Raw genomic sequence first — 20221 nt, 5'->3', positions numbered from 1 at the left:
ATATGTCTATGTAAAGTGTTCGGCGGGCGCAGTAGAGGGCTCAGAAGTGAAGGAGTGATAAGGGGATTTTGGAGAGTACGTTTTTCTGAAATGGTTTTTGGGGGGCATGTTGCATTTAGGAAGCCCCTATGGTGCCAGAAAAGAAAAAAAAAAAAAACATGGCATACCATTTTGGAAACTAGACCCCTCGGGGAATGTAACATGGCATAAAGTGAGCCTTTATACCCCACAGGTGTTTCACGACTTTTGCAAATGTAAAAAAAAAAATGATAATTTTTACCTAAAATGCTTGTTTTCCCAAAAATTTTACATTGTTAAAAAAGGGTAATCGCAGAAAATACCCCTCAAAATTTGAAGCCCAATTTCTCCCGATTCAGAAAACACCCCATATGGGGGTGAAAAGTGCTCTGCTGGCGCACTACAGGTCTCGGAAGAGGAGTAGTCACATTTGGCTTTTTGGAAGCAAATTTTGCTCAGGGGGCATGCTGCATTTAGGAAGCCCCTATGGTGCCAGGACAGCAAAAAAAAAACCCACATGGCATACCATTTTGAAAACTAGACCCCTCGGGGAACATAACAAGGGGTTAAGTGAACCTTTATACCCCACAGGTGTTTCACGACTTTTGCATATGTAAAAAAAAAAATTTTTTTTTTTAACCTAAAATGCTTGTTTTCCCAAAATTTTTACATTTTTAAAAAGGGTAAAAGCAAAAAATACCCCCCAAAATTTGTAACACAATTTCTCCTAAGTATGGTAATACCCCATATGTGACCCTAAACTGTTGCCTTGAAATACGACAGGGCTCCAAATTGAGAGCGCCATGCGCATTTGAGGCCTAAATTAGGGACTTGCCTAGGGGTGGACATAGGGGAATTCTATGCCAGTGATTCCCAAACAGGGTGCCTCCAGCTATTGCAAAACTCCCAGCATGCCTGGACAGTCAACGGCTGTCCGACAATACTAGGAGTTGCTGCTTTGCAACAGCTGGAGGCTCCGTTTTGGAAACAGTGGCGTACCAGACGCTTTCATTTTTCTTGGGGAGGGGGGGGGGGGGGGGGGGCTTTGTAGGGGTATGTGCATATGTAGTGTTTTTTACTTTTAATTTTATTTTGTGTTAGTGTAGTGTAGTGTTTTTAGGGTACAGTTGCACGAGTGGGGGTTCACAGTAGTTTCTCGCTGGCAGTTTGAGCTGCGGCAGAAAATTTGCAGCGAGATACTTACTGTAAACCTCCGCCCATGTGAGTGTACCCTGGGGAACATCCAGCTGTTGCAAAAGTACAACTCCCAGCATGCGCTGACAGACTGTAGATCCTGAGAGTTTTAGTTTTGCAACAGCTGTAGGCACACTGGTTATGTATCACTGAGTTTGTGACCTTACTCAGTGTTTCACAACCAGTGGGCCTCCAGCTGTTGCAAAACTACAACTCCCAGCATGTACGGTGCATGGTGTACGGTGACTGCTGAGAGTTGTAGTTTGCAACAGCTGGAGGCACACTGGTCGTGAAACACTGAGTTAGGTAAAAAAAAACTCTGAGTTTCACAACCATTGTGCCTTCAGCTGTTGCAAAACTACAACTCTCAGCAGTCACCGACAGCCAACGGGCATGCTGGGAATTGTAGTTATGCAACCAGCAGATGCACCACTACAACTCCCAGCATGCACTTTAGCTGTTTGTGCAAGCTGGGAGTTGTAGTTATACAACAGCTGAAGGTACACTTTTCCATAGAAAAAATGTGCCTCAAGCTGTTGCAAAACCATAAGTCCCAGCATGCCCATAAGGGAATGCTGGGAGTTGTGGTTGTCTGCCTCCTGCTGTTGCATAACTACAGCTCCCAGCATGCCCTTTTTGCATGCTGGGAGCTGTTGCTAAGCAACAGCAGGAGGCTGTCACTCACCTCCTGCTGCTGCTCCGGGACACAGGTCAGTCCCTCGCCGCCGCCGCTCCTGGGGCCCCGATCCCAACATTGACACCGGGGATCGGGGTCCCCAGCTCCCGGGGTCCACGTCCCGCACCCGCTCACGTCCTTCGGAAGAGGGGCGGAGCGGGTTGCAGGAGTGACACCCGCAGCAGGTGCCCTGATTGGTCGGCCGACGAATCAGGGCGATCGTGAGGTGGCACCAGTGCCACCTCACCCCTGCAGGCTATGGCTGTTCGGGGCCATCAGAGACGGCCCCGATCAGCCAGTAATTCCGGGTCACTGAATTGTCCAGCGATCTGCGGCCATCGCCGACATGGGGGGGAATAATGACCCCCCTGGGTGATATGCCGGGATGCCTGCTAAACGATTTCAGCAGGCATCCGGCTCCGGTCCCCAACCGGCTAGCGGTGGGGACCGGAATTCCCACGGGCATATGGATACGCCCTCGGTCCTTAAGAACTCGGAATGCAGGGCGTATCCATACGCCCTATGTCCTGAAGAGGTTAAGGCCAAAATGGGCCTTAAGGGGTTAAGGACAGCGCATAGCAACAAAATAAAAACATCAATAAAATCAGTGCTCTCAAGCCTCCAAAATTATATAAAATCTTGATTCTATTTAATAATAAAATGTGTATTTACCCCTTAACGACGCTAGCAGCAGCCAGGGACCCGCCAGTAATGGCAGACATGAACGATCACGCTTATGTCCGCCATTAACCCCTCAGATGTGGTGATCAATACAGATCACAGCATCTGCGGCAGTGCGGTCAGAAAAATGGATGATCATATCGCCCGCAGCACTGCCTGATCTGATCATCCATAATGGCGGATGAAGGTCCCCTCACCTGCCTCCATCCGTCTCATGGGGTCAGAAGATTGCCGATAATACTGATCAGTGCTATGCCCTATGCATAGCACTAAAACGTATTACCAATCAAGAGATTGCTATAAATAGTCCCCTATGGGGCGGCTCTGGTGAAGACCAGCTGCATTTTAGACTCCGCTCCCCGATACTGTCCGAGTCATCAGCCAAACATGTAAAGGATCCACATCCAGCTCGATTACAGTGTGAGGGTATGCTCACACTACGGATTTGTAGATGAATCTCCGCTCGCGGAATTCAGTGAGCGGAGATTCAGTCTGGCAGCCAGCCGCACTGCGCCACCACCGGCTATGCAGAGCTCGCGGACTTCCGCACAAAGGATGAACATGTTCTTTCTTTGCGCAGAACAATTTCCGCATTATGAACGGGTCTCATTTAAGACCCATTCACACAGATGCTAACGTTCACTTTGCGGAATTTCACTCACGGAATTCCGCGGGAATTCTGCAGTGTGAACATACCCTAAAAATGAAACTTCCAAAATTAGCAAAATTGCGGTTTTCTATTAATAGTGCTATAAATAGTCCCCTATGGGGACATAAAAAGTAAAATAAAAAAAGTACCGTATTTATCGGGGTATACCACGCACCGGCCTATAACACGCACCCTCATTTTACCAAGGATATTTGGGTAAAAAAAGTTTTTTACCCAAATATCCATGGTAAAATGAGGGTGCGAGTGTGCGCGTGTATACCCCGATACATCCCCAGGAAAGGCAGGGGGAGAGAGGCCGTCACTGCCCGCTTCTCTCCCCCTGCCTTTCCTGGGGTCTAGAGCCGTGCTGCCGGCCCTTCTCTCCCCCTGGCTATCGGCGCCGCTGCCTGTTCTGTCCCCCTGACTATCGGTACCGGCGTGCGTCCCCTGCGTCGTTGCTATGCACGGCGTGGCGCACTGACGTCATGCGCCGCACAGCGCATAGCAACGACAAAGGGGACGCACGCCGGAGGCCTGCAGCAGTGCAGACCCGACCCAGGTAATTATGCCACCGGGGATAGGGGGAGGCAACGGGGCAGCGGCGCCGGCAATGGGTGCCGCTGCCCCTTCTCTCCCCCTGGCTATCGGCGCCGGTACCGATAGGGGGACAGAACGGGCAGCGGCGCTGATAGCCAGGGCAGCAGGGCTCTAGACCCCAGGGAAGGCAGGGGGAGAGAAGCGGGCAGCGACGGCCTCTCTCCTCCTGCCTTTCCTGGGGCGGTATCGGCGTATAACACGCACGTAGACTTTAAGCTAAAAATGTTAGCCTAAAAAGTGCGTGTTATACGCCGATAAATACGGTAAATAATATAAAAAAGTTAAATAAAATTTAAAAAAAATCTCCTCCCCCAATAAAAATGTAAAATTTCCCTTTTTCCCCATTTGACCCCCAAAAAGTGTAGAAAAAAATTATTAATAAACATATTTGGTATCGCCGCGTGGGTAAATGTCCGAACTATTACAATATAATGTTAATGACCCATATGGTGAACGTCTTAGACGTTCAAAAAAATAATAATTAAATTGCTACTTTGCCACATCATATTCCAAAAAAGATTATAAAAAATGTATTAAAAGTTTTATATATGCAATTGTGGTATCATTAAAAAGTACAGATCACAGTGCAAAAAATGAGCCCTCATACTGCCGCTTATATGGAAAATTTAAAAAGTCAAAATAGAGGGATTTTAAACATACTAATTTGGTTAAAAAGTTTGAGATAAAGTATGTAATCAATAATATTAAAGCATTAATCAATTAATAGAAAAATAATGTAATCAAGGGTATAATTTTAATCGTATTGACCCACAGAATAAAGAAAACATGTCATTTTTACCGTAAATTGTACAGCGTGTGTTACACACTGCGCTTCAGCCGCAAGTACCGCCCGTGAGCGCAGTGTCCCTGTGTCCCCCACCGCCGGCAGGGCCAGGATTCGCACCTCCCGCACTTCCCTGCCGGATCTTCAGTGCCTATTGCCTGAGAGAAAGTGTTCCTATTGCCTGTTTGCCATACCCGTGTATCCAGACCTTCCTGCTATGTTTTTTTTTTTACTACGAACCTTTGCCGCCTGCCTAGACTTTCTGCTACGTTGACTACGCTACTGCTTCTTCCTTCGGTACCTCGCCTTGCCCAGTTACCTGTGTGGTCGAGCCGTGTCGGGGGTAGCAACCTGGGTGTTGCTTGCCGCAGCGGGCTCTGGTGAAGACCAGCGGCATTTTAGACTCCGCTCCCCTATATGGTCCGAGTCATCAGCCACACAGGTAGAGGATCCACATCGAGCTCCATTACAGCATGAGGTTATGTTCAGACTACGGATTTGTAGCTGAATCTCCGCTCGCGGAATTCAGCCAACGGAGATTCAGTCTGGCAACCAGCGGCGGCGGTAGGAATGCGCAGCACTGCCCCATCACCATTAACGGCTATGCTGTGCTCGCGGAGTTCCGCGCAAAGGATGAACATGTTCTTTCTTTGCGTGGAACACTTTCCGTAGTGTGAATGGGTCTCGCGGAAGACCCATTCACACAGATGCTAACGTTCACTGTGTGGAATTTCATTCACGGAATTCCGCTCATGGAATTCCTCTGTAATTCCACAGTGTGAACATACCCTAAAAATTAAACCTTCCAAAATTTGCAAAATTGTGCTTTTCTTTTAAATTTTCGCACACAAATAGTATTTTTTTGTTTGCACCATACATTTTATGGTAAAATGAGTGATATCGTCACAAAGAACAACCGGTGTCGCAAAAAACAAGCCCTCATACTTGTCTGTGGATGGAAATACAAAAGAGTTATTTAGAGGGCGAGAAGGAAAAAAGTTGATATATTAGGAAGACATCTCAGTACTTTCAGAGCTATAGTGTTATGCTTCTCTATGATTCCTAATATTCTGAAAGGTTGAACAATCTTTTTTCTCATCTGCACTTCTTCTTTAAGTGTTCCTGTCATTAAAAAACAAAAAAAAACTTTTAACGTGTCTTAGAGACCCCCACTGATCATTAGAACAAACAGGTAGAAGCATATGGCTGTGCACTTCGCTTCCAATTGCACTAGGCAGGCTTCATAGATTTGTAATGGAGCCCGTCTAGTTCAACTGGATAGAATCGTGTAGTTAAGCACACAGCTGCACACTCCTACCAAGGACAGAGCATGTAGGACCCCTTAATAATGATAATGGGGAGGTTGTCACGGGCGATCAAGAGAAGGCGGAGCTACTGAATGGGTTCTTTAGTTCTGTATACACTATGGAAAAAGGAGCTGACATTGGCCAGGTCAGTGCTGGTAACACATCATGTAATGTACTGAACTGGCTTAATGTAGAGATGGTACAAGGTAAGTTAAGTAAAGTAAATGTAAGCAAATCTCCAGGGCCGGATGGACTACACCCAAGAGTTCTTAGAGAGGTAAGTTCAGTAATATCTGTACCCTTGTTCATGATATTTAGAGATTCTCTGGTGTCTGGTATTGTGCCAAGGGACTGGCGCAAGGCTAATGTGGTACCAATCTTCAAGAAGGGCTCTAGGTCTTCGCCAGGCAATTATAGACCGGTAAGTCTAACGTGTATTGTGGGTAAATTGTTTGAAGGACTTATAAGGGATTACATACAGGAATACATAGGGGATAATAGTATTATAAGTGATAGCCAGCATGGGTTTACTAAGGATAGAAATTGTCAAACCAATCTAATTTGCTTTTATGAAGAGGTGAGTAGAAGCCTTGACAGAGGAATGGCTGTAGATATAGTGTTTCTGGATTTTGCCAAAGCATTTGATACTGTCCCTCACAGACGTCTGACAGGTAAGTTAAGGTCTTTGGGCTTGGAAACTTTAGTTTGTAACTGGATTGAACACTGCCTCATGGATCGTACCCAGAGAGTGGTGGTCAATAATTCGTACTCTGATTGGTCCCCGGTTATTAGTGGTGTACCCCAAGGTTCAGTACTGGGCCCGCTGTTGTTTAATTTATTTATCAATGATATAGAGGATGGTATTAACAGCTCTGTTTCTATCTTTGCAGATGACACCAAGCTTTGTAGCACGGTACAGTCTATAGAGGATGTGCATAAGTTACAAGATTACTTGGATAGACTAAGTGTCTGGGCATCCACTTGGCAAATGAGGTTCAATGTGGATAAATGTAAAGTTATGCATCTGGGTACTAAGAACATGCATGCATTGTATGTCTTAGGGGGGGGGGATTAAACTGGCAGAGTCACTGGTAGAGAAGGATCTGGGTGTACTTGTAGATCACAGACTACAGAATAGCATGCAATGTCAGGCTGCTGCTTCCAAAGCCGGCAGGATATTGTCATGTATAAAAAGAGGCATGGACTCAAGGGACATGGACATAATATTCCCCCTTTATAAAGCATTGGTACGGCCTCACATGGAATATGCTGTTCAGTTTTGGTCGCCTGTTCATAAAAGGGACACTGCGGAGTTGGAAAGGGTGCAGAGACGTGCGACTAAACTAATATGGGGCATGGAACATCTTAGCTATGAGGAGCGATTAAAGGAGTTACAATTGTTTAGTCTTGAGAAGAGACGTTTAAGGGGGGATATGATAAACGTGTATAAGTATATAAATGGCCCATACAAAAAATATGGAGAAAAACTGTTCCAGGTTAAACCCCCCCAAAGGACGAGGGGGCACTCCCTCCGTCTGGAGAAGAAAAGGTTTATTCTAAAGGGGCGACACGCCTTCTTTACCGTGAGGACTGTGAATTTATGGAACGGTCTACCTCAGGAACTGGTCACAGCAGGAACAATTAACAGCTTTAAAACAGGGTTAGATACATTCCTGGAACAAAACAACATTAATGCTTATGCAGAATTATAAAACTATATCCCTTTCCCTTATCCCCTTCCACCCTTCACTTCAATTCCCTGGTTGGACTTGATGGACGTATGTCTTTTTTCAACCATACTAACTATGAGACAGCTTGTTCTAATGATCAGAGACACTTTAACTAGAGAAAAGTATAAGTTAATACTTACCACACATCCTTGCGCCACAGAGTATATTAACATTACTATGAAAATACATAAAATGGTTCGTATTTGTATTGTTAGGCACCCTGGAAAGCACTGCAAGATAAAAGGCAATTGGTAATTTGGTTAGTATTATTTATATGCATGTCTTTAATGTTTGTGTGAATATCAAAATAGTGTTAAGACTACTCAAACTGAAAACAATTTGTATTATGACTGTTAAAAAGGATGGCATCTGATTATCAATGACCAAGTGAAAAATGGACGTCTGCTCAATCAAATAATTGTTAATTACAGTTGGTCATGAATATACAAAGAAAAAAAGGTCAACATGCTATGCATTGTTTATAATTAGTTCATTTTTTCACTTCTCTGAAGAGTCAAACATTAAAAAGTGTATATTAGAAGTCTTCAAACAGACTATATTCTGCAACTTCTCAAACAGTACAAAATACTATGCATGGTATACATTTCCCAAGTACATATGGCTACATGTAATTTTACTAATTTGTAACTTGCATCACAAATAAATCAGAATGATCTAAACATGGTCTATCTATTCTTGCCCCAAAAAATGAAAGGTCTGTCTCCAGGGCCAGGCAGACACCTGATACCTATAGCACATTTAAAGGGGAACAGTGATCCATACATCATCCCTGGGTGCACAATCCAATCCACAAGGGGTACTCTGCCGGAAAACATCTTATCTCCTATCCAGATAAGATGTCTGATCACGGGGGTCCTGCGGCTGGGGACCTCTGCAATCTCCCGGGAGTAAGACCGGGTGACTGCGTGCACAGGATGATTGGGGTGCCGCAGCAGAGATTGCAGGGGTCCCCAGCGAAAACCTCGTGATTAGACATTTTATCCCCTATCCTTTTGATAGAGGATACAATGTTTTCTGGCAGATTACCCCTTTAAGTTGTGACCAGGAAGAGGAGAGTAAAAAAAGGGGGTACTGGACAAGCGCTACTGCTGAAATAAAATGGATGCGGAACGCCAATAAAGCACAGGACAGTTTATTATGGTTTAGAACAAACGGACAACGCGTTTCGGCACCAGCATGTGCCTTCCTCAGGTCCATAAAATGAATACTAAAAGGGTAGCACAATGGGTACAAGGATACATATCAATACCTTATCCATGGACTATATGTCAATATCTTGCACACAAACTACATGTCGATACCTTACACATGAAAGTGAGGACATTTAAGAGATTGTAATAAAATTGTGTATATACATGTGTATGCGTATATATGTAAAAAACGTCTACAGGGTAGTGGAAACCACAGAGGTATATATATGGCAGCTAAAAAATAGTAAAAAATATGTGTACATATCTTATTAAAAGTGTATATATATATACATATGAACATACCAAAATTATATATATAGTGTAGCATACGCCCATTATCATGGGAGTCTATGTATATGTCCAAGGGGCCTAAAAGCCTAGCATGCAGTCAGTACATAGCATGCAGGTATGAGTACGAGGAAATACACAAGTTGGAAAAACAGAGAGTTCAATTGTTGTTGATTTCATGGGAACGGATGGTCCAAAAATAAGTCCAACAGTATACAAACATATCGCATATCCCTGATAGGGATGTGCGTGGAAATGGATGGGCATAGAACACATAATAATCATAATAATGTTCCCATCAGTATGCCGGAAATGAAAAGTCCTACATAGGGGGAACAAGTCCAGATGTCCAAAGTTGGATAGGTCCAGGGTGAGGAGGGACAAAACAAAAAATATCTATATATGAGGGGGGAAAAAAAAAATTATATATATATAAAATATATATATATATGTATAAAAAGAAGGGTTGGGGGGGGGGCAGGTGAATCCTGGATACCAGTCCTGGGTTGGGGGGGGGGGACAGGCAGAGATAGAGAGCAAGGAAGGTTGGGGGGGAAAAATGGATCCTGGATGCCAGTCCTGGGTAAGGGGGGACAGGCAGAGATAGATTGCAGGGATGAGGAGGGAGAACTTGGACAGTACTTACATTACGGCGTCCTGGAGCCTCTGGTGTGCTGTGGTGGCGTGGCTGTGTGGTTTGCGGCGTTCTGGTTTATATGTCAGCGCTGGTGGGAGTAACCGGAAGTCGAGATGTGTGACTTCCGGTCCGGCGTGCGGCAGCTGATAGAGCTGCGCGATCGGAGCCAGAGGGAGGCGCCTGTGGCGCTCCCTGTATGGGCAAAGGGGTGTGTTATCTGTGTGATGTTGAATGAAGAAGGAGGGGGAGAACATGAGTGAGAAAAAGAGGAAAGAGCAGAAGGAAGCAGGATAAAAGTGAAGAGCGTCAGGAATGTGTGGTGTAGTGCAGTGTGATGCTGGGAGGATGAAGGAGGGGAAGGAATTAGATAGAAAGGGGAGGGATGAAAGAAGGAGAGGAGGAGTGAAAGATAGAGAAGGAAGCATAAGGAAGGTGTAGTGACTTGTGGTGTGATGCTGGGGAGAGGAGGGGGGGGGGAAATGGATGAAAAAGGAGTGGGGTGAAAGGAGGAGAGGAGGAGTTAAAGATAGAGGAGAAAAGAGAGGAAGCAGAAGAAAGGAGGAGAGATGAGGGGTGGATATGGGAGGAGAGAGAAGCAGGAGGGGAGGGAGGATGGGACATATGTAAAGGTGGGGAGCTGGGGAAGGGTGTGAGGGAAACCAGGAGGTTGGCGGCGTTCAAAAATATGTAAAAATATAATAAAATTTTTTTTTTTAAAAGGGATAAGGGGGGGGGGGGATTCATGATGAATGAGTGGTTTAAAGTTCTATGCACTCGTTGAGGCCATCCGGGGTGAGACATTTCAGTTTGTAAATCCAGTATGCCTCCCTGCGGTTGAGTGCGATCTGTCTGTTTTCTGTATCTTCTGAGATCTGCTCGATGGGGATCACTCTGATGCATAAGAAGTCTTTGTTGTGCTTCTCCCTTAGGTGTCTGGAAACGCTTTGTTTAAGGTGTCCGATGTTGCAATTGTGACGATGGCCGTTCAAGCGTTTCCTGAGGGTCTGTGTGGTCCTGCCTACATAATACAGTCCGCAACAACAGTCGAGTAGGTAAATTACGTAAGAGGAACCACAGTCTAGATGTGTTTTTATCTCAAAGGAGGTACCAATGTTCATGGTCGTGAAAGATTTCCTCCCATGTTCGATACTGAGGCAACAAAGGCATCCCTTGCTCCTACATTTGAAGGACCCCGGGGTGGGGGTAGTGGTCTCGGAGGTTTTTTTCTTTTTTCTGAGGCGGCTTGGTGCTAGTATATTTTTGATGGTCTTTCCTCTGCGAAATGTCAGTTTCGGCTTTTCAGGTAGGAGTTTTTTAAGTATTGGGTCCACAAGTAGGGTGCCCCAGTTCCTTTCAAAGATATCTCTAATTCTTTTGTGATCCTGATTGAAGGTCGTAATAAAATTGCAGCTGTAGATGTTTTGTTCAGGGGTGCCTTTCCTTGGAGCGGCTGATGGTAGAAGATCTTTTTGTTCTGCGTTGAGGTTAGTTGTAAATGCTTCTTTTAGAATGGAGGACGGATAGTTTTTCTGTTTGAACCTGTTGTGTAAAATTTTTGATTGGGTTTTTTAATCCGAGGTATTTGTGCAATTGCGGCGGATTCTCCTATACTGACTGTGAGGGATGTTTGTCAACCATTTTTTGAAATGTGCACTGGGGAAGTCTAGGAAGCTGTTTGTGTCGACTTTTTTGAAATGGGTTTTAGTTATAATCTTGTCATGCTGATGGCTCACATTAAGGTCCAAGAAGACGATGGAGATTGGATCCATAGTTGGTGTGAATTCTAAACCCCAGTGGTTTTTGTTCTTGATCACTGGTATACTGCGGCCTATGAGATGATCACTGGTATACTGCGGCCTACGAGCTGATCACTGGTATACTGAGGCCTACGAGCTGATCACTGGTATACTGCGGCCTACGAGCTGATCACTGATATACTGCAGCCTACGAGCTGATCACTGGTATACTGCAGCCTACGAGCTGATCACTGGTATACTGCAGAATACGAGCTGATCACTGGTATACTGCGGCCTACGAGCTGATCACTGGTATAGTGCAGCCTACGAGCTGATCACTGGTATACTGAGGCCTACGAGCTGATCACTGGTATACTGCGGCCTACGAGCTGATCACTGATATACTGCAGCCTACGAGCTGATCACTGGTATACTGCAGCCTACGAGCTAATCACTGGAATATTGCAGAATACGAGCTGATCACTGGTAAACTGCAGCCTATGAGCTGATCACTGGTATACTGCGGACTACGAGCTGATCACTGGTATACTGCAGCCTACGAGCTGATCACTGGAATACTGCAGCCATCTCTCTGTTTTGGCACTTTGTGTGTTCTATGCTGTAAAAATTACTTTTACCCACAGTTGCCAAAAGTCAGAGAGGAGTGGCCAGGTATCTACAATACCCTGGGCTGCCAAGCCTCTCTTCTCTGGCATCATAGCACTGCCCCAGCCTGACTGGCACGCAGCTCTGTTTCTTTCTCAGTCAGTGAGCGGTGCCGGGGCAGTGCTGTGATGTCGGAAAAGAGATTGCAGATCCCTGACTACGCCTCTCTGACTTTTGGCATCTGTAGATAAATGTCATTTTTACAGAATAGAAGACAAGGAGTGCCAAAACAAATGTATGGCTGCAGTATACCAGTGATTGGCTTGTGCTGTGCTGACAGGTTATTGACCTATTTTTATGTGACAGTTAGGCTTTAAACTAAAAGTTTTCACTATGGGGGAGATTTATGAAAGCCTATGTAGAGTATGTTACTCTCATTTTTAAAAAGGCCTCTGATCGATTGCTGTGGGCAACTCCACCACTGATTCTCAGCACAGGATTTCATAAATCTTCCCCTATATATATTAGATTTGGACCCTATGATGCATTTGGGTTACGGCCTTCAGCTAAGATGCAGCACAATTAAACATGGTGATCTTTGGTCATGGGCCCCATATTTATTTTTGCCCAGGGCCACACTTAGTCTAAAACTGGCCCTGCATAAACCCCTCTCCAAATCCATACCCTCTTATAACAGTCCAATAGAAGGGCCACTCCACCCTGTCTAAGCCCTCAAATGCGTCCAATTATCGGATCGAGCGGTCCCCCCCCTAAATGCAAATTCCCAAACAGTCTCCTCACGTTATCTGCCATTGTTCTATCACTCCTAAATCCACACTGATCGGCAGATATTAACAGTGGCATTACCTTCGCCAATCTCACTGCCAAGGTCTTTGTCAATATCTTCATATCTGTATGTAGCAGCAAGATTAGCCTATATGCATCGGGTTCATGTTTATCTTTCCCCGGCTTTAGAATAAGAGTTATTACTACCTCTCTCATGGAGGGGGGTAAAGTTCCATTCCTGAAACTGTCTCTGAATACTCTAACCTTGGAACTAAAATGCCACCATATTTTTTCTATAATTCATAAGGCAGCCCATCTGAGCTTGGGGCTATCGATCTGGGTGCTTCTCTAACCACCTTCCACACCTCACTTTCCTTAATTGTATATCAAAATTTTCCAGGATCCAGTTCTTAACAAATCCCCTACAGTCATTTCCTTCCGCTCTTTCTGGAACCCCAAATATTCTTATATTGGAATGTCACCCTCTATCTAGGTCCCTCACTTTGTCACACAGATCTTGACACATCCTTGATAGCTTACCAACCTCTTTCTCCATCTCACCAACGTTTTGTTCCACCCCTTTAACTTTTTCTTCGATTGTCAGATTTTTTGAATATCCTGTCTTAGGCTGGGTTCACACCATGTTTTTGCAATACAGTTGTGGTGTGAACCCAGCCTTAACCCCTTAAGGACAATGGACGTACTCCTACGCCCCCGTTTCCGAGTCCTTAAGGACCGAGGATGTAGGAGTACGTCCTGTCCTTTCCCGGCCCCCTGCCGCTAGCCGGAGGGGAGCCGGTGCCCGATGCCTGCTGAAATCGTTCAGCAGTCATCGTGGCATATCGCCCAGGGGGGTCATTATGCCCCCCACATGTCGGCGATGGCCGCAGATCGCTGGACAATTCAGTCCAGCGATCTGCGGCGATTACGGGTCAATCGGGTCTCCAGTGACCCGGTATTACTGGCTGATCGGGGCCGTCAGAGACGGCCCCAAACAGCCAGAGCCTGCAGGGGTGAGGTAGCACTGGTGCCACCTCACGATCGCCCTGATTCGTCGGCCGGATTACCGGCCGACCAATCAGGGCGCCTGCTGCGGGTATCACTCCCGCACCCGCTCCGCCCCTCTTCCGGAGGACGTGAGCGGGTGCGGGACGTGCACCCCTGGTGCTGGGGACCCCGATCCCCGGCATTAATGTTGGGATCGGGGCCCCAGGAGCGACGACGGCGGCGGCGGCGGGACTGACCTGTGCGGCGATCAAGCAGCAGCAGGAGGTGAGTGACAGCCTCCTGCTGTTGCTTAGCAACAGCTCCCAGCATGCAAAAAGGGCATGCTGGGAGCTGTAGTTATGCAACAGGAGGAGGCAGACCACCACAACTCCCAGCATGCACTTATGGGCATGCTGGGACTTATGGTTTTGCAACAGCTGGAGGCACATTCTTTCTATGGAAAAGTGTACCTTCAGCTGTTGTGTAACTACAACTCCCAGCTTGCACAAACAGCTTAAGGGCATGCTGGGAGTTGTAGTGGTGCATCTGCTGGTTGCATAACTACAACTCCCAGCATGCCCGTTGGCTGTCGGTGACTGCTGAGAGTTGTAGTTTTGCAACAGCTGAAGGCACACTGAGTTAAGTAGCAAACCAGTGTGTCTCCAGCTGTTGCATAACTACAATCCCTAGCATCCCCAGCCAAAGGAGTATGCCTCCGGCTGTTGCATAACTACAACACCCAGCATGCCCTTCCGCTGTCCGTACATACTGTGGGTTGTAGCTTTTGCAACAGCTGAAGGCACACTGGTTGCAAAACACTGAGTTTGTTGTCAAACTCGGTGTTTCACAACCTGTGTGTCTCCAGCTGTTGCAAAACTACAACCCCCAGCATGCACTGATAGACCGTACATGCTGGGAGTTGTAGTTTTGCAACAGCTGGATGTTCCCGTTCCCCCCCCCCCCCCCCCCAATGTGAATGTACAGGGTACACTCACATGGGCGGAGGATTACAGTAAGTATCCGGCTGCAAGTTTGAGCTGCAGCAAATTTTCTGCTGAAGCTCAAGCTGCCAGCGAGAAACTACTGTGAACCCCCCCGCCCGTGCGACTCTACCCTAAAAACACTACACTAACACACAATAAAATAAAAAGTAAAAAAACACTACATATACACATACCCCTACAATAAAAATGAAAAACATCTGGTACGCCACCGTTTCCAAAACGGAGCCTCCAGCTGTTGCAAAACTACAACTCCCAGCATGCACTGATAGACCGTACATGCTGGGAGTTGTAGTTTTGCAACAGCTGGATGTCCCCCCCCCCAATGTGAACGTACAGGGTACACTCACATGGGCGGAGGATTACAGTAAGTATCCGGCTGCAAGTTTGAGCTGAGGCAAATTTTCTGCCGTTGCTCAAACTGCCAGCGAGAAACTACTGTGAACCCCCCGCCCGTGCGACTGTACCCTAAAAACACTACACTACACTAACACACAATAAAATAAAAAGTAAAAAACACTACATATACACATACCCCTACACAGCCCCCCTCCCCTCCCCAATAAAAATGAAAAACGTCTGGTACGCCACTGTTTCCAAAACGGAGCCTCCAGCTGTTGCAAAACAACTACTCCCAGTATTACCAGATAGCCACTGACTGTCCAGGCATGCTGGGACTTTTACAACAGCTGGAGGCACCCTATTTGGGAATCACTGGCGTAGAATACCCCCATGTCCACCCCTATGCAATCCCTAATGTAGGCCTCAAATGCGCATGGCGCTCTCACTTTGGAGCCCTGTCGTATTTCAAGGCAACAGTTTAGGGTCACATATGGGGTATCGCCGTACTCGGGAGAAATTGTGTTACAAATTATGGGGGGTATTTTCTGCTATTACCCTTTTTAAAAATCAAAAATTTTTGGGAAACCAACATTTTAGGTAAAAATGTTTTTTTTTTTTTTTTTACATATGCAAAAGTTGTGAATCACCTTCGGGGTATTAAGGTTCACATTACCCCTTGTTACGTTCCCCGAGGGGTCTGGTTTCCAAAATGGTATGCCATGTGTTTTTTTTTTGCTGTCCTGGCACCATAGGGGCTTCCTAAATGCGGCATGCCCCCAGAGCAAAATTTGCTTTCAAAAAGCCAAATGTGACTCCTTCTCTTCTGAGACCTGTAGTGCGCCAGCAGAGCACTTCTCACCCCCATATGGGGTGTTTTCTGAATCGGGAGAAATTGGGCTTCAAATTTTGGGGGGTATTTTCTGCTATTACCCTTTTTAAAAATGTAAAAATTTTGGGAAACCAAGCATTTTAGGTAAAAAATTATTATTTTTTTTAACATATGCAAAAGTCGTGAAACACCTGTAGGGTATTAAGGTTCACTTTACCCCTTTTTACGTTCCCCGAGGGGTCTGGTTTCCAAAATGGTATGCCATGTGGGCTTTTTTTGCGGTTCTGGCACCATAGGGGCTTCCTAAATGCGGCATGCCCCCAGAGCAAATTTTGCTTTCAAAAAGCCAAATGTGACTCCTTCTCTTCTGAGACCTGTAGTGCGCCAGCAGAGCACTTTTCACCCCCATATGGGGTGTTTTCTGAATCGGGAGAAATTGGGCTTCAAATTTTGGGGGGTATTTTCTGCTATTATCCTTTTTAAAAATGTAACATTTTTGGGAAACCAAGCATTTTAGGTAAAACATTTTTTTTTTTTTTTTACATATGCAAAAGTCGTGAATCACCTGTGGGGTATTAAGGTTCACTTTACCCCTTGTTACGTTCCCTGAGGGGTCTAGTTTCCAAAATGGTATGCCATGTGGGTTTTTTTTGCTGTCCTGGCACCATCGGGGCTTCCTAAAGGTGACATGCCCCCCAAAAACCATTTGACGCTCCTTCCCTTCTGAGCCCTCTACTGCGCCCGCCGAACAATTAACATAGACATATGAGGTATGTCCTTACTCGAGAGAAATTGGGTTTCAAATACAAGTAAAAATTTTCTCCTTTTTACCCCTTGAAAAAATTCAAAAATTGGGTCTACAAGAACATGCGAGTGTAAAAAATGAAGATTGTGAATTTTCTCCTTCACTTTTTTGCTATTCCTGTGAAACACCTAAAGGGTTAATACACTTACTGAATGTCATTTTGAATACTTTGGGGGGGTGTAGTTTTTATAATGGGGTCATTTATGGGGTATTTCTAATATGAAGACCCTTCAAATCCACTTCAAACCTGAACTGGTCCATGAAAAATAGCGAGTTTGAAAATTTTGTGAAAAATTTCCAAATTGCTGCTGAACTTTGAAGCCCTCTGGTGTCTTCCAAAAGTAAAAACACATACATTTTATGATGCAAACATAAAGTAGACATATTGTATATGTGAACCCAAAAATGTTTTATTTTGAATATCCATTTTCCTTACAAGCAGAGAGCTTCAAAGTTAGAAAAATTCAAAATTTTCATTTTTTTCATAAAATTTTGGGATTTTTCACCAAGAAAGGATGCAAGTTACCATAAAATTTTACCACTAAGTTAAAGTAGAATATGTCATGAAAAAACAATCTCGGAATCAGAATAACTAAAAGCATTCCAGAGTTATTAATGTTTAAAGTGACAGTGGTCAGAATTGCAAAAAACGCTCCGGTCCTTAAGGTATAAAATGGCCTGGTCCTTAAGGGGTTAAAGGGTACCTCTCATCAAAAAAACTTTTGATATATTATAGATTAATGTATGCAGAATAACTTTTCAATTGCATGTTATTAAAAAATATGCTTCTTTCTATTTAATTTTCCACTTTGAAGAAATGACCCCTAGGCGTCTCCCTACCAGTCCTGGCAGCAAGCATTTCAGACTCATGCTGGAGTCCTAAACACTACGAGCTGCCAGGCTGCTTTGTTCACAAAGGAGAACACTCAGAGCTGCCAGCCTGCTTTGTTCACAGCCTGTTTGGCTGTGAACAAAGCAGGCTGGCAGCTCTGAGTGTTTAAGACTCCAGCATGAGTCAGAAATGCTTGCTGACAGGACTGATCGGGAAAAATACAATAGAAAGAAGCATATTTTTCATTAACATGATATTGGAAAGTTATTCAACAATCTAAAATATATCAAAAGTTTATTTGATGAGAGGTACCCTTTAAAGGGGTACTCCGGGGTACTAAACCCATAGCTCATCCTTTCCCTCTCACCAATCTATGTATTTGTCTAAATATCATTCATAAGCTATATAGATAAGTTTCCCTCTTTCAGTTGTGACTTACATGCAGCGAGTGAGAGAAAGACATCATTATCAGATAGTGCCCTGTCTTGGTGTATACCCCTCACTGAGACTAGCCCCCACCCTTCAGGACAACACCACATGACGATTTATGTCTGGTCTAGAGCTCCGGCTTCACAGCCACACCTCCCCTCCCCTCCTCTCCCTGCATGAGAAGCTTGCCGTGAGAGAAAAGCTCAGTGAAGATTCTAAGTTTCCTCAGCACTAATGTTCTTTTCTTGCTGTAGATCTAATCTCTGACTGCTGCCATTCAGAGCACAGCATGATTTATTGCTAGTGATAGTCTGAAAGATAAGACCTGTACAGTGTGTTTACAGCATGCACACAGATAGTGAAGGTAATTGGCTGGCAGCCATTACACAGAGCTGCACTGAACTCTGGGAGTTTTAGTCTGTGCTGCAAACAATAAAAAATTAATATTTAGGAGACATGAGGGGCCAAAGGAGCTGCCAAAACCACATGGATAACTACAGGGGGCACAGAACAGGTATTGTGGTGGCTTTGGGGCATTTTTTTTTTCTTTAACTTCCCGAAGCACCCCTTTAACATTGCAGTATCCTGTCTTACTTCTCTTATCTGACTTTGGACCTCCTACATTCGTTTTTTTCTACACCATCACATATTTTATTGAGCATAGCTTTTGTCCCTTCTTCTGCCTGATTCTCCTCTTCCATCACTTCCTTAACCACCTCACCCTCAGAGTTTTCCACTACTGTTTTTTTTTTATCTAGCTCTTGCTGTCCTACCTTTGTCCCTTTAGTCACTGGGGATCTGATGAATTTTTCCATTGAGCTTCCATCCACCGCTCCCTCTCCTCTCTTCTTTTGACGAGTCAATGTCCAACTTCCCAACATGCGGGTGGGCGCCAAGTCTTCTTTTCCTGCATTCTTCCTACTCTCCCCCCCCCCCCCCATTGTTGTACTGTTTAGGGAGCGATTACTGCTCAACATTAACCTATGCTCTCTCCACACCTTCACTTTGCCAAGGGGTCACCATGTCAGACACCAGCAGCAACAATATCATCAGATTACAAATTAGAACTTTCACAATCCAAGGTATGTCAGCAGTTATCAATATAAAACATTTATAACGTCCCACACTAATCAGTTTCCACTTCAAATTTATGGTAATTTTTTTGTGAGCTTGGATTTTTATGGAATGACAGACAGGTTTGGTAATGGGGCCTTGCATTCCCTTCAAGGCAAGACCAGGTTTTTGTTTGGCTCAAGTCAGCCCAGGAGCTGGAAGCTAGTTAATTACATGGATTATAAAATAGGTTAAAATAGTCTGCAGGGAGGCTGTGAGGCGCTAGTACTCTGCTGGGAGTTGGAACCCTGAGACCTGCAGCCTTTATGGGACAGTAATGCTGGTGGGAGGTAACACATCTTGATGCATATTTCTTGTTGGTTGACCGGTAGAAAGTCGCCTGTATATATATATGAATATTATGTTTAGTTTTGACAAACAGGAATTTTTTTGTGGATATTTTAAGACTGAATGAGAGCTGAGAGCTGCACTACAGGACATAGACTGGGGGGAGGTGTTCTCAAATACTGATACAGAAGGTAAATGGGACATCTTTAAATCAACTCTAAATAACTATACAGCTAAATATGTACCAAAGGGGAACAAATATAAACGATTAAAACTAAATCCTACATGGCTGACAAATGAGGTTAAAAGAGCAATAAACAACAAAAAAATAGCCTTCAAAAAATTCAAATCTGATGGGTCAGCTATAACATTTAAACAGTACAAGGAGCTTAATAAAATCTGTAAATAAAAATAAATGTAATAAAAACAGCAAAAATTCAAAATGAGAGACAGGTGGCCAAAGAAAGCAAAACTAATCCTAAATATTTTTTTAGATATATAAATACAAAAAAAACAAGGACAGAGCATGTAGGACCCCTTAATAATGATAATGGGGGGGTTGTCACGGGCGATCAAGAGAAGGCGGAGCTACTGAATGGGTTCTTTAGTTCTGTATACACTATGGAAAAAGGAGCTGACATTGGCCAGGTCAGTGCTGGTAACACATCATATAATGTATTGAACTGGCTTAATGT

The 20221-nt window shown here is 44.7% G+C and overlaps 1 protein-coding gene across 10 annotated transcripts in view; it reads right to left on the bottom strand.

The window, feature by feature from the left end:
* The window catches only part of ADCY1 (adenylate cyclase 1), a 605827-nt gene that overhangs the window by 153100 nt on the left and 432506 nt on the right, over positions 1–20221 (bottom strand). For all 10 annotated transcript variants that reach the window (XR_008843996.1, XR_008843995.1, XR_008843997.1 and 7 more), the window contains one exon: positions 7777–7866. Coding sequence is in view for 7 of the 10 variants with exons in the window: in XM_056520271.1 (XP_056376246.1) it covers positions 7777–7866 (90 nt within the window). In the remaining 3 variants the exon portion in view is untranslated. The remainder of the gene's footprint in view (positions 1–7776; positions 7867–20221) is intronic.

This window comes from Hyla sarda, chromosome 5 (assembly GCF_029499605.1).
Source record: "Hyla sarda isolate aHylSar1 chromosome 5, aHylSar1.hap1, whole genome shotgun sequence".
Classification (NCBI taxonomy): Eukaryota; Metazoa; Chordata; class Amphibia; order Anura; family Hylidae; genus Hyla; species Hyla sarda.
The sequence above is the reverse complement of the archived record's forward strand: the minus strand, read 5'-3'. Positions and strand labels throughout refer to the sequence as shown.